Below are 13,498 nucleotides of genomic sequence, written 5' to 3'. Positions count from 1 at the left end.
TATATATATATTGTTTTTTTGGATTTTGTGGATATTTTTCATCTTATATGAAACTGTTAGGCGTGATACTGTCTACAGGTTTTAGTGAATATCAGTATGATATTTTCATTTACACCGCAAACCCGACTTGGATATTCTGCGTTTTGTGTTCGATCGCTGCTTGCGTTCCAACAGCGTCCGATTGAATCTGATTTCTGAACATTGAAGATATCTCGGATCTAGGATAGTAAAAGGATAGATTGGATCCACGAATATTTTATCAATTCTGAGTGAATGTTTTGGTTACATGTGATCGCTGCATACAGATAACATTTTGCATGGTACAAATACAACTACAACAAATTTGGTTATAAAATAGTGATCAACACACAACAATTCAACAAATTTTAATATACTCTTATATCCATGTATTGATGACCCACCTCTGATCCCTACAAAGGATTGAGATGGTCGAGGTATCTTGTGATAATTTGATAAAGCTACACATGTTCAAACGAATAGATGTTTGAGAGCTGAACAAAAGCATAAAGGTATGACGAGTTATTAGCCCGATCAACACCAATCTACCAAGTTCCGAGGCCGGAGTCTACTGTACGCTTGCGTGTCTCAATGAAATGTAGTCTCATGCTGTTTATTAATTTTATTTTTTTCATGAAGTTTATCATAATTAGTAATGTATATACATAATATTCAAACTTTGGTGAAGTTAGGATGTAAATCTTCTTCTTCTTCATTAGCACAACAACCGTTGTCGGTCAAGGCCTGCCTATCCTGTACCCACTAGTGAAGTGAGCTTGGCTTTCAGTGACTTATTGTTACCATAGCAGGATAGTCAAGTCCTACGTATGGGAGCACGGTCTATTCGGGGCTTGAACCCATGACGGGCATGTTGTTTAGTCGTGCAAGTTAACGACTGTAACACCAGACCGGCCCTAAAAAGACTAAAGACAAGAATGAAAAATAAATATCACCATCACCTAGAGTTGACAATTGACAATACATTTAAATTATATTAGATTTTGTTAGAAATCAGAGCACAATTTTCTAAACTCAGATAACGAACCAGCATTGAGATTTTTCTTGTGGCATTCTATTGTAATACTGGATACCTCTATGAAACAAAGCATTTCTGGCTCCTGCAGTTATATAGTACGGCACTCTTGGAGCATTAGCTCCCCGTGTTGTGTAATTGTGAATGTCTACTCCTCTCACGACTCTTTGCGTAAGATATGAAGGTAGGCGTCTTTTTATTAGATTATCAATAAATATCATTGTCTGATACGTCACTCTCTGTTTTATGGACATCCATTGTAGGACCATTCGCATTGTGACAGAAGAGGTATAACGCCCACAATTAAGGATAGCCCGCATTGCCTTATTCTGCAGCCTTTGAAGTCGCGTAAGCTGTGTTTCAGTCGCCAGAAACAAAATCAAAGCACAAAAATCTAGGTGAGGTCCAATAAGTGATAAGTACAATTGTATCTTACCGCAACGTTTTACATCGTTTCTCAGTCTGCAAATAACTCCAACATTTTTGGCCACTTTCTTTATAACGTTGGCAATATGGTCCGTAAATCTTAGTTTATCGTCAACCGTCACTCCTAAATATTTTATACTAGATACAATTTCTACAGATACATTTTTTATTATTAGCTGAGTGGGTAGGCTAAATAGTCTTCACACAATCACAATCACAACACAATCAAGACTTTAGTTTTTTTCAGGATTAAATTTGAGTTTTTTTATGTTTCAGCCACCCATCTAGTGAGTCCAGATTCTGATTAAATTTCCTAACAATGTCACAATGATCACTACCACTAATGAAGATGATGGTGTCATCCGCAAATAAATTGATGTCACAATGCTGTAAAACCCTTTTCATATCGTCTTGGAGATAACTCTAGAACCATCGTAATTTGTTGCTTTTAATGCGAAAACTCGTTAACACTTTTAATAATAGTTGCCTCGAAATTGCTTCAAAGGTCCTTTTAAGATCGAGGAAAGCAGCAATTGTAGTATTTTTACCGTCAAAACCTTATTTCTATTTTGCCAGCACTAGGTTAAGAGTCGATTCGCAAGAATGGCCAACCCTATAACCCGACTGTTCAGGTATACATAAATGATTGCTGTTTATATATTCTACTAATTCTAATTCTACTAATTGTTCTTTAACAACTGTCTCTAATGCATTTTCAAAAATATTTAGTTTGTTTATAGGCCTGAATTCATTTGCAAGAATAATTCCCAATACTTTTTGTATAGTTACAACAAGAGACTCTTTCCAGGAGGTTGGAAACACTCCTCTCGTGATGGAATATTTATTAATGTTTAGTAGTTCATGTCGTACAATGTGAAAACAATCTAGCAGGATTTTTGAATTGACATAATTGATTCCTGATGAATTATTTAGATTTTTAACCATGTTTTTCAATTGTCCGTAGGAGATGGAGATGCTTCATTTGTTTGACCAATATCCCAACTAACAAAATCGACATGCTTTCTCATTCTACCCAATGGATCAATAAACCTGAGAGAGCGAGAAAGCATGTCGATTTTGTCGCTTGAGATGAATGTCTAATATGATGAATGTCTAATACACTCTGGACTCAGAATTTACTAAAAGTTTCGGCAATGTTCTCTGAGTCATACACTGTTGATCCATTGAATATTATACAAGGACTGTTAATAGCTCCTATTGGATTCAGTAAAGATTTTAGGATTTTCCAAAGTTTCTTACTATTTCCTTACTTACTAGAATCTACCTCCATAAGCTAATGTTAAAATAAGGTCTGCACTATCTGCCCAGTCGTTCCCACCGGCGGTAGTTATACAATTATTTGTTTTTTTGGTTACATACAGTGAAACGCAGCAAAAGACACCCGGCGATCACAAGAGTGCCCGCCACGTTGTTTCTTTTGTTAAAATGTCGAAGAATTACCGATTGAAGAAAAAAAAAGATTAATCCCCAGCCGTTATACGTTTCTATGGCAGCGATACCAATAGTTACCGGCAACGACAGCCACACAGCTACCACAGCCGCAGGCAGACGCGGCTATCCACAAGAATAAAAGAACGCTTCATCTTCCAACTGCGGTTGGACCGTTCAGCAAGCCCAATAAGTTGCGCGCCCGTTGACAACGCGTGACACATTATTTATAACGTTTTTTGGGAGGTTCATTTTAGACACCTTTCCATCGCCTTCCTAGCGCTGTCGCTTTTCAATTGTTAGAGATCCTCGCGCGCGCGATAAACGAAAGGTGAGAAAAAGCAACTTACGCCTTGACTCGTGCTCTCATTTGACCGTATGTTAAGAAAAGGTGTTGATGGCGGAAGGTTTGAGTGGCTGCGTATATGGTTGGAAAAGTACACTTCAAACGATTTACGATACAAATAGGAATTTGGATGGGTTTGAGGGTGGTAGCGTCATAAAATAATTTCTTCTACCTTGAACCAATATGAAGTGAACATTCTCGATTCGTGGTTGTGAATGTATAGTAAAAAAATATTGAACATTTATAAGATTTTTGTTGAATTATATTTATTTATTATTTTATTTTATTTAAAACCTCGTACTAAAACACATTTTATGGCGGTCCCGTGGTACAGTCGTCAACTCGAACGACTCAATAACATGCCCGTCATTGGTTCAAGCGTAGAATGGACCGTCTCCCCGTAGCAAGGATTGACTATCCAGCTGTGTGCTATTAAATTAAATCTCGAAAGCCATGCGGCATGTCCGTGTAGGACGTTACGCCACATTGAAGACTAAAACACAAGATAACACAATGTAAAAAGCTATCTTTCAAAAGTTTATTACTAATAAAAAATAGTTAAAATAGTATATGACCTTTAAAAATCAACCTACTTTTACTTCCTAAAAAATAAACCGAAATTTTAGTTGATGATAGTAACCATAAAATAAACTAAGTAGTGAACTAAGCAATGCAGCAACATACAACTTGGTAACATTCAAATGCTTAGGAAAAAATACTACAATACAATAACAATGCAATACATGCAAGATCATCAATAGCATTTTTGCGTCAACCCAGCAAATTGCTTCGTTTTTTTGGCGATAGCGAAGCTTGTAAATACCTTATTTTAACATAATCTTACTCCATTCTATTCTTACCTTTTCTGCTATGCTATCGATCATTCGATATTCATTATCCTCAAGTGCCGGCTTCCATGCACACAATGTCCACGTGAACAATAAAACGATCAAGTTTTACGCAGAATTCCGTCCATCTTGTTCGGACTTTGAACGGTTGATCAGAATGCCCTTTTCAGCTAGGGTTTGTCAAAAAATGGGACATTTCCACTCCTGCACACGTTCGCGGCTACAATTGGGGTGTTGCATTTTTTTTAGGTCAGTGGTTGAATGTGATCTTTTTCACGTTTTTTTTTGGGTGCTGCATTGTTACATAAAATATTGAACAAAGGCATCTTTTGGCTATTCGTAAAAGAAGGTGCAATAAAAACCACTAATAAATTTCGAATAAGATTCGTACTCGTGCACACAAATGATGGTGCGTTATTGCGAATGGGGAAAAGGCAGATGACACAGTAGGAACGAATAAAAAAAAACAGGCTCGCCAGCTTTTTCAACGAGCAAAGACCATTTGCAAAGAAAATCTTCTTCAATCCGTCACAATTAGCGCAAACTGCCAGTGTGGCTGTCACTTTGAAGATGTTGCGGTGGAAATAGCGTAACCTTTCGCAAAGCCGTTTTTGACAGCTAGAAGGTTGATCGATCATCCATTTTTGAAGAAATCTTGTACTACATTAGGGAGCACATTATGTATTTTGGCAATGTGGTGTGGACCATAGCTCTACATTCTAAGTTGTAGTTGTCCCTGCTCAATCCCATTGAAGTAATACATTACGCCTTTTGGCCAAGGCGCAGAGTGAGAGAACGCTGAATGGAATATAAAATATATGTATGCGATTTGCTAAAATACGAGCATTTAATCTTCTTCGCCAACAATATTTAATTGATTCATATTCAGCAATGGCAGAAAACTGTAATCTGATGTAGCTCTTGAGATTGCAGTGGCTGCATCCAGGACACGCTTTGCAAATTCCGTACAAGTAAGGGGTGGAAAAGGATAGCAGTATTTGGAAATAGCAACAGGGGAAAGATCGAAATAGAACCGTTTTGGAACAACACAAAAACTGGGCGGAGGGTATGAAACTATGACGCGTTGAAATATGTGGTGGCCCTTTTAGGGTTTGTCTCTGGGTGCTAGAATACGAAAAGGCCTCTTTACGCACCCCTCTGTTTGGGCCAGAAGGCATCCTGAAGCACCTAGGTCCTTTGCTACACTCGATGCCCTCTTCCATCGATTCAGTGCAGACAGTCTGTCTGTTAGTTTTGTAATATTTATGCGTGTGTGTGTGTGTTTTTTTTTTCCTATGCTGAAATACCAAACGAAAGTGAAGAAAGGGAAACCCCTCGTTTTAAGTGAATCTTTGTCCGAAAAGGGACATCGCTCCCTTCTTCGAGTACAATCGGTCCATCTCGCTCGAATCCTCGCGCCAGGATTTTGGGAACACATTTTCGTTTAAATTTGTCAGTTCCCCCGCTTGCTCATCTCATTTTGGTGCCGGCTTGCCAAGTGTAAACATCTCGTGTAGCTCGTGCGCCAGAGTATTTGTAGACCGTAATCGCTGGAAAGTATCGCATAAGTGAACAACATGTCGGCCAAAGCACTAACGCCACCTCAGACGTACTCACGGCTATTCCGTCCATGGGACGGTAAGGAGGCAAAGTTGGAAGTGCCTTCGGGAACGCGCAGTGAGCCAAGTCCAAGCCGTGTTAGTGATGAAGAGTCTGACTGTTACAGTGACAGTGAAAGTGAGCAGACGATTAAATCGGAACCAATGGACTACAATCACAGTCCCGTGAAATTAAGTGCTAATCTCGGAACAAACGTTGCAATCCCGTCGGATCCCTCCATGTTGCATTATCCTTCAGCGGATGTGGCCGCGTACTACCACTACTGTTATCAGCAGCAGCAGCTCCAGCTTGCCGAACATCCACTTCCGACGCAAATACACGCGGAGGCACCGCGAGTTTCGGGGCCAATGGGAGCGTTCGGAGCGTCCGGTTTACCGCCAATGATCGATCCACTAGGATTTACGTACGACCAAATGGAGCAAGAGTATATGCGTGTTCTGAGTGAGGATGCTAAGGCAAAACTGCTGGCCAGTCGCAAACAGCGGCCAAAGAAGTTTAAATGTCCGCACTGTGATGTAGCATTTTCCAACAATGGCCAGCTCAAGGGACATATTAGAATTCATACTGGTAGGTATTTTGTACAAAGTGCACAATGTTCAAGGCCTTATTGGTTTCCTACATTCAAACTAACATCTGCATTACGTTACTTTACCTCTACTAGGAGAGCGACCGTTCAAGTGTGATGAGCCCAGTTGCAGTAAAACATTCACCCGGAATGAGGAGCTAACGCGCCATAAACGTATTCATACCGGTATCCGACCCTACGGATGTCAGACATGTGGGAAAAAATTTGGCCGCCGGGATCATCTTAAGAAGCATAGTAAAACTCACTTGCCTCAGGAACGGTACACGTACGGGCTAATGCCCGCGTCGGCTGCCGCGGCCGCTGCTGCGGCTATGCTAATGCCAATGTACGCGACACATGTCTTTGGGTACTAGAGATTGTTCTCTACACACACCATTGCCATTTTTTAATATAAAACCCAGTGATCGTGTCGATAGCATATACTATCGATCGTGATAAAGTCATTGCCACTAACGTTCGGAACTATTGTTTGGAAGCACTCGCTTATACTATAGTTTGAGAGTTTAAAGGACTACTAGAATTAAGCATGGACAAATGTTTTCGTGGAGTATCTTGGAAAAGGTTGTTCTAAAAGTGTTAAAGACTTTTAAGAATGTATGCCAGAATAGTTATAAGGATATGAAGGATTATTTAAAAAAAAATACAAATATGAAACAAATAACACTGAAACAGTTTTGTTCTTTTTGACCCCTTTTTTATTTTTATTTTTTTTAAAGACTAATGAGAAAGTTCTTTTGAAAGAAAGTTTTAATAATCTTCTTGTTACAATTATAAACTGACTTATTTACCATAGTACACATTATATGCTGACAACAGTTGTAGATTCAGCTCCCAAACCGCATTTTACCCGCAGAATTTTCCAGTGGTTTACAGAAAAGCTCCGACCATTAAATGCGTGTTGCATAATTGGCATTGAAGTTGAAAGCATACTCATATAATTCCAATTGTTTTAGAATAAATCTTTAAATTTATGAATCTTATATGGCCAGTTCCGTAGTTTAGTCATTACACATCATCATCATTACACACCACATCATAGTCCGCAATTCATAAATATAATTTTAATATCTTTACAAAGAGTGTTGAATGCGATCCAAACACGCTTTATAATATCATTTGACAAGACACTCTCGTGTCGCAAAAAATTCTAATCAACACATCAAACGAAGAAGGCTGATAGTACCTCGTTCAGGAGTGTTGAACCCTTTGACTTGCAGGCCAACCAGTTCGGTCAAGGAGTTGGAAACATTCGTTACTTTAATTTTGGACGTCTTAGATCTAACCATTTATTTTCAAATAGAAGAGGGTCTTTATCGGGTATCTCTTTATGAACCAGCTCTTTACGAATGAACTTACCTTTTCCCGTTCGAACCTTGTTCTGATCGTTGTATTTGGTAATGGAATAAACCTATTGATTTTGTTCCGAATCACACGTTAATACCGTGCCTGAATAACTAGAGTGCTTTAGCTGCAAGCGTCAATGATTTATCACAACAGTAGTTGTAGACTATAATTCCTTTTGTAACCATCGTCAATCTATGGCATCTTTAAATGACGTCACAGTCTACAGAAGTCAGATCTCATAACGATCTCATGCTATTGGGTGCTGCACGAGAAGTAATGCCTTGAGTATTCTTTACAAGTAGATTGAGGTAGTATAGCAATAGGTGCATCTACGAACTTTCTACTGAGTGTATACAAACTTGTTAAGTAGTTTAGTATTCATGAAGAAATGTTTAGGGTTGCAAGGCCACGAGGATCATTACGATGAGTCGCCTTAGAAGAGAGTCGAATAGTGATAGTTACAGTGTATCTTGATTATTTTATAAGCAATCATTTCTTGCTCTCATTATGTTGTTTCTTTTAGTCATCATTTTTCATCGTCGTCCTAAACCGATACATATGAAAACACCTGTACTAGGCTAGTTTGATAGCATAAATTGAAACACAAGCCAAAGTACTGCTAGTACAGTACAATCAGTACGTTGCATATAATATTTTAACTGTCTCTCAAATGAAACCTGAAATCAAACTTTGAGTCTCTCTATATCCTAATTCTAACAAAGTCCTTACGAGTGCAAACCGCAACATGAAATAGGTATGTACGTTATGAACCTGAGCGTAAAATTAGCGCATCAAATGTTGATGACTTGTTTAAACTTCAAAACGGAAGCCTTAGTTCTCAGCAGGCTTTTGCATCCCACAAGGCTCTACGGGAGGGCGCTGCGCAATTGGCAGTAACGCTCTATCACCGTTGTCAGGTCTCTATTTCTCGCCAAATTTAAGAAAGTCCGAACACCAAAAAGGATACATTGTGCATAGACCATTCTTTGAAATTAATGTTTCTATTTTTGCGATTCCCATGGCTGAGTACTGCTGAGCAGCTCATCACACCAGCATCTGCAGCTACCTGTATCGCCGTCGATGTCGTAAAATGATCATCACTTCACAATCGTTCCGTCGCTCCTACCATGGGACCTGTCGAGATGTGCTATTGTTTTCCTCGCTTAGAAAATGCTTCGAGTTCTTGTGAACTGCTGGGAGGAAACACCATAGTAGGCCAATCAGTCGTAAGTCAGTGTCGGGTACAGCACCATACAGCCCACATAGCTGCGACGGTGATCGAGGAGGTCAAGGTGAGTATCGAGAACCGTAACCGAAAGCGACATAAAAGAAACGGATCTTGCACGCCTTTTTATTACCATTCTGAATCCTATTATCCCAATCGCCAGTCGGTTTTTTTTCTTGCTTCTTTTATCTAGAAATCCAGCGAAGTGAGAAAATAGCGTCAACCGGGGGTGAGGCTCGTGAGAGCAAATGGGAAGAAAAGGGACGAAATGAAACATATTAGCTTGCGGGAAACGCTGCCAGCATTCCCACTGGAGCCCTTGGCTCACCTTTTCTAGCAAAGGCTCTTTTCCTTGGTTGATTCTGCTATATCTTTCTTCTTGGTGTGCCGTTTTCCTGCATCGCTCAGTCGTCGGGCTTATCTAGTGGACTCCCGTAAATGTTGGTTTTTATTTATGGCCATTAATTCCATTACATAGGAAACCCTACGCTCTGATGTCAGGTATCTTGTTGCTCTAATCAACCATGCACTGCACCTACTTACAGTATGAGTGCATCTGACAAAGTCAAAGGACAATCCTGGACAACGCGCTCGTTTGCCATTTGCAGGGTTCGTTCGTGTGGGAGTCTCTTGCCATTGTCCTAACTAAACAAAAAAAAGGTAGACAAATTTAGGAAATAATGCCGAACAAGATCCTACGATGGCATGAGAGTGGCAATGAAATGAGGCACAGCAACAACAAAAAACGAAGCACCTAAAGGAGAACTTCTTCCACGGGCCCAGTTGTGGCCAGTTGTCCGAAGTTATGAATGAATAAAGGTAAAAAGGACAACACATTCACAAAGGCTTATACAGGCATGAATGGGGAAAAGCCAAGAACGGACCAGACAGCCTGTCGTCTTGAGTTGCCCACAGGTTCGACTGCCGGGTGGGCAGCATGGTTCACCTCGAATCGAAATTGGTCGATCGGAAACGGTCGGTCAGTGGGTTATACCACCCGAGCTGATTATCATTCGAAGCAGTCCCGTGTCTTACGAGGCGAAAGAAGCAACAGCCCCGGGATTGCGATGAATGAAAAGACATATGTATAAATCAAACACTACAGGAATGGCAACCTCCTCGGGACAGGTAATCCTACACCCTTCCTACGCGTGAAATTCTTCGGGATTGTATGCTTTTTTTCTTGGAGAATTGATTCCAATTGACAGAATTGGGCAATCGACGGTTTGCGGTTTCACTCGTGTTGATGTGAACGATGTGTATCAACCCAGTTATTGTCCGTTCTCTGGTAGAAAGTCTGGGAAAATTTCAAACTCGTTCTAATTTCACGACCAATCGGTCGTAGTTACTTTTTTTCTTTCCTTTTTGTTGTAAAGATGATTTTTTTTTGCTTCAGACTGTTTCCATTCAAAGCTTTAACTCACTATGCTGGGGATCAGGTGTCCCCGAGATTTATTGGACGAATCTGTATCGCATTTCAAGCAGATATGGTGATACATGTTAGGCGATCGGTGTTGTGTTGAAGAAGTTACGTGTTAGAATCTAATATGAACGCATGTTTTATAATTTTACACATGGTATGATGGTTTTTACATCTATGTTCAATGTCTGGAAAAATAAATACATTTACGTATACCGTATCAATTCGAATTACGGACACTTAGGCATTTTTGGCATGAGCTAACTTCTTAGAAATTCAAATTTTATCGATCATACCCCAGCATAACTCACTTTACTGAAGAAACCCTTCTACATTTAAGAAAAAAAATAAGAAAATTTCAATAATTTTACTCGGAAAATGCCAAAAACTCATGAAATTGCAACGGTATATAGATGCATATTCTGGACAGTTTCCAGCTAATGTTTCAAATTACGCATTTTCCGGACAGCCTCAAAATTTCATTTATAATCTTCAAATTAACACACACACACTACACCTATGTTTGTTTTTAACTTATATTTACGTCCAGACACCAAATTTTGAGGGTTAGTGTCCTCCTGGATTGACTGGACGACGGTTTTACTGACAATGGGGTTTGCATGCGGTTTTCCTGCGTTGCGTTGAGCCAAAGTACTGCTGCGCGAATCGAAGATCGTTCCTGTACGGCCATTTAGGCATTGGGCACATCTATCTTCAAATATGTTTGTTTGATTAGTATAGCTGAATCTTTGTTTTTATTCTCACTGCCTTAAAACATATTTTAATTAAATTACTCACAATTTACTTCTGTCCGGAATGAATAACAAGATAAAAAGCCTTGCTTGGAATTCCGTACAAAATTAAACACGGGTTTTATTGAAATTCAGAGCGCTATTTGATAATACACTGTTTTTTTACGTTAATAACTAACTTCTTCAATTGGATTGTAATGTATTTCAATGCATATAGACGCGATTAATAGGAATTATCGAAAAAATAACACTAGCGTATGTTTGAAGCAAAACTGCTAAGAATGCCTCTAGTGGTGAACTAACCGACAGAAAATATAAATATTCACTCAACAAAAACAGTAATCCGTTGGGGCCCGTTTGGATTAAGGGATCCGAAGCGATGTTTGTATGCGTGGAATACATAGTGTTGTAAATTAAAATCTGAACTTTAAAATCCACATCGGTTTGGTTACTAGAATGCAGATTTACACTTGTTTCAATCAAAATAGTGTTCAGCTCTGAACGAAGTTTCTCGTCTCTCCGTTTATAATTAAGTTTATATTCAGTTTATTTATTAAGCATATTAAACATGAATCATTATTTTTCAACCACCCGCAAAAACTTATGCCTTTGAAAACTTCTCCACATGGCTGTATCCAAATATTTTCTTAATCTTCATTTGTTTCTGGTCATTTACTTGTGTTAGTTAAAGTATTATGTAGAAAAATTGACCAAATTTTCTCTTGATTGATTCTTGTAAAAGAAAGATTAACTTTAAAATTATGAATAACAATAATTCCCTCGTCAAAATTACTCTGATATTTAAATTGGTTAACCCGGACCATAGAGCGCTTGGCTTAGGTTATGTAATACGCATCTGAACATCCAAAATAGTCGATGGACCAATGATAAAAAATGATTTTAGCACCATATTGGACAATATTGGCAAGCTACGTAGTCAGTTTGCTATGAAATGAAGACTGTCCGACTTTTTGCGGACCGTATAAATTTGGCCGCTGCTGTACATTGAACCTTAAAGAATCAAACAACCGTAAAGTATAGCAATTCGTGTGATGGCATAAATTAATAGCAAACGTAGGCAATAGACTCTAAATTTGTGTGAAAAATGCACATTTGCGACAAATTTCTCTTTATGAGATTCCAGATGTTTCATTGGAGTGTTCTTTAACTGAGAATCACTCCAGTTAGCGAACCTCCAGTTAAAAAGCACTCTAGTTTCGGTCACCTACTATGGCAAACACATCCAGTTAGCGGTCACCTACTGTAGTTGATAAAATCAACAATCGCTAGCAAACTTCATCGAACATTAATAAAATTCTCTTAAGTGGTACGTATTACCTCATACACCCCTACCAAACTCAATTACAAAATATATATATATATATATATATATATATATATATATATATATATATATATATATATATATATATATATATATATATATATATATATATATATATATATATATATATATATATATATATATAGATATACACACATATATATATATACATATATCTGTGTGTGTGAAATTGTTAAATATTGCAAGTCATACTAAAAAATACATAAATCAATTCGGTTGCTGCTTAGACTCAGAGGCTTAGGTTGGACTGAATGCAATTATTGCTCTCCGTAATCCTGCCCAGTTTGAAATTCAATTATATTTAGCATAGTTTAGCTTTTCTTTCTCTACAAAAAAAAACTTCAAGCACGACACTGCCGTGTTCAACAACAATGGTTAAACACTTTTCTTGCTTGCCCTTTATACGCTCCCTTTTTCCAACGCAACGCGACACGCTGCAAACGTAACGCACCCAACGCGCCCAACTAGTATGCAGGGGCCATTGGAGGGCCATTTCGATAGAACCGCTGGTACTAACGGAAACAAAATGTCAATGGAACTGTCGTTTGTTAAAAGAGCAGACCACTAAAGGGATATCGTTCAATTGAACCTGGTGCAGGCCGTGTCCTGTTCGCCGAATCCCCTTTTATTCTGCAAGAAAATCTCGAGTAAGAAATACGCCTCGAACGTGAAAAACGGTGTTCGGCACACAGAATCTTTCTGCACGCAACATCCCGGGCAATCTATCGTGCGGCTGTCATCATCCACCCTTCGCCTCGCAGCCCATCGCAAGCATCTATTGTTGATCTTTCCATCTTGCTCACTGCTAGACAAGCGGGAAACGGGCACACGCACGCACGCCATTTTTTCAATTTACCCCAACGGAATCGCGCAAGGACGGCAGCCTTGTTTGGGTTTCCCCTTGCAAAAAAAGATAGCAACCGTCCTACCATTTCCTCCCATCGGTCAACCATTATTCTTTTATTTCTTTCTCCTTTAGTCTGTCGAGGGTTGCGGCTCCGGGTCGATTTTGATTTGATCGAATAAATAATAGGCAAATAGGCGATCGGTCGTGAGGTATTTGTT

At 39.0% G+C, this 13,498-nt stretch overlaps 1 protein-coding gene across 1 annotated transcript; it reads left to right on the top strand.

Moving 5' to 3' along the window:
• The first annotated feature begins 5,613 nt into the window (after positions 1-5,613).
• Positions 5,614-6,895, top strand: LOC121589122 (early growth response protein 1-A). Its single transcript, XM_041907785.1, has 2 exons — positions 5,614-6,307; positions 6,402-6,895. Exons 1-2 carry the CDS (start codon positions 5,698-5,700, stop codon positions 6,677-6,679), a joined length of 888 nt encoding a protein of 295 aa, XP_041763719.1. The 5' UTR covers positions 5,614-5,697; the 3' UTR covers positions 6,680-6,895.
• The last annotated feature ends 6,603 nt before the right edge of the window (positions 6,896-13,498 follow it).

This window comes from Anopheles merus, chromosome 2R (genome assembly GCF_017562075.2).
Source record: "Anopheles merus strain MAF chromosome 2R, AmerM5.1, whole genome shotgun sequence".
Taxonomy (NCBI): Eukaryota; Metazoa; Arthropoda; class Insecta; order Diptera; family Culicidae; genus Anopheles; species Anopheles merus.
The sequence above is the reverse complement of the archived record's forward strand: the minus strand, read 5'-3'. Positions and strand labels throughout refer to the sequence as shown.

Coding starts and splice junctions, on each gene's coding strand:
- LOC121589122 (XM_041907785.1), top strand. CDS start 5,698: ATGTCGGCCAAAGCACTAACGCCACCTCAGACGTACTCACGGCTATTC. Junction 6,308..6,401: donor ACATATTAGAATTCATACTG/GTAGGTATTTTG, acceptor TACCTCTACTAG/GAGAGCGACCGTTCAAGTGT.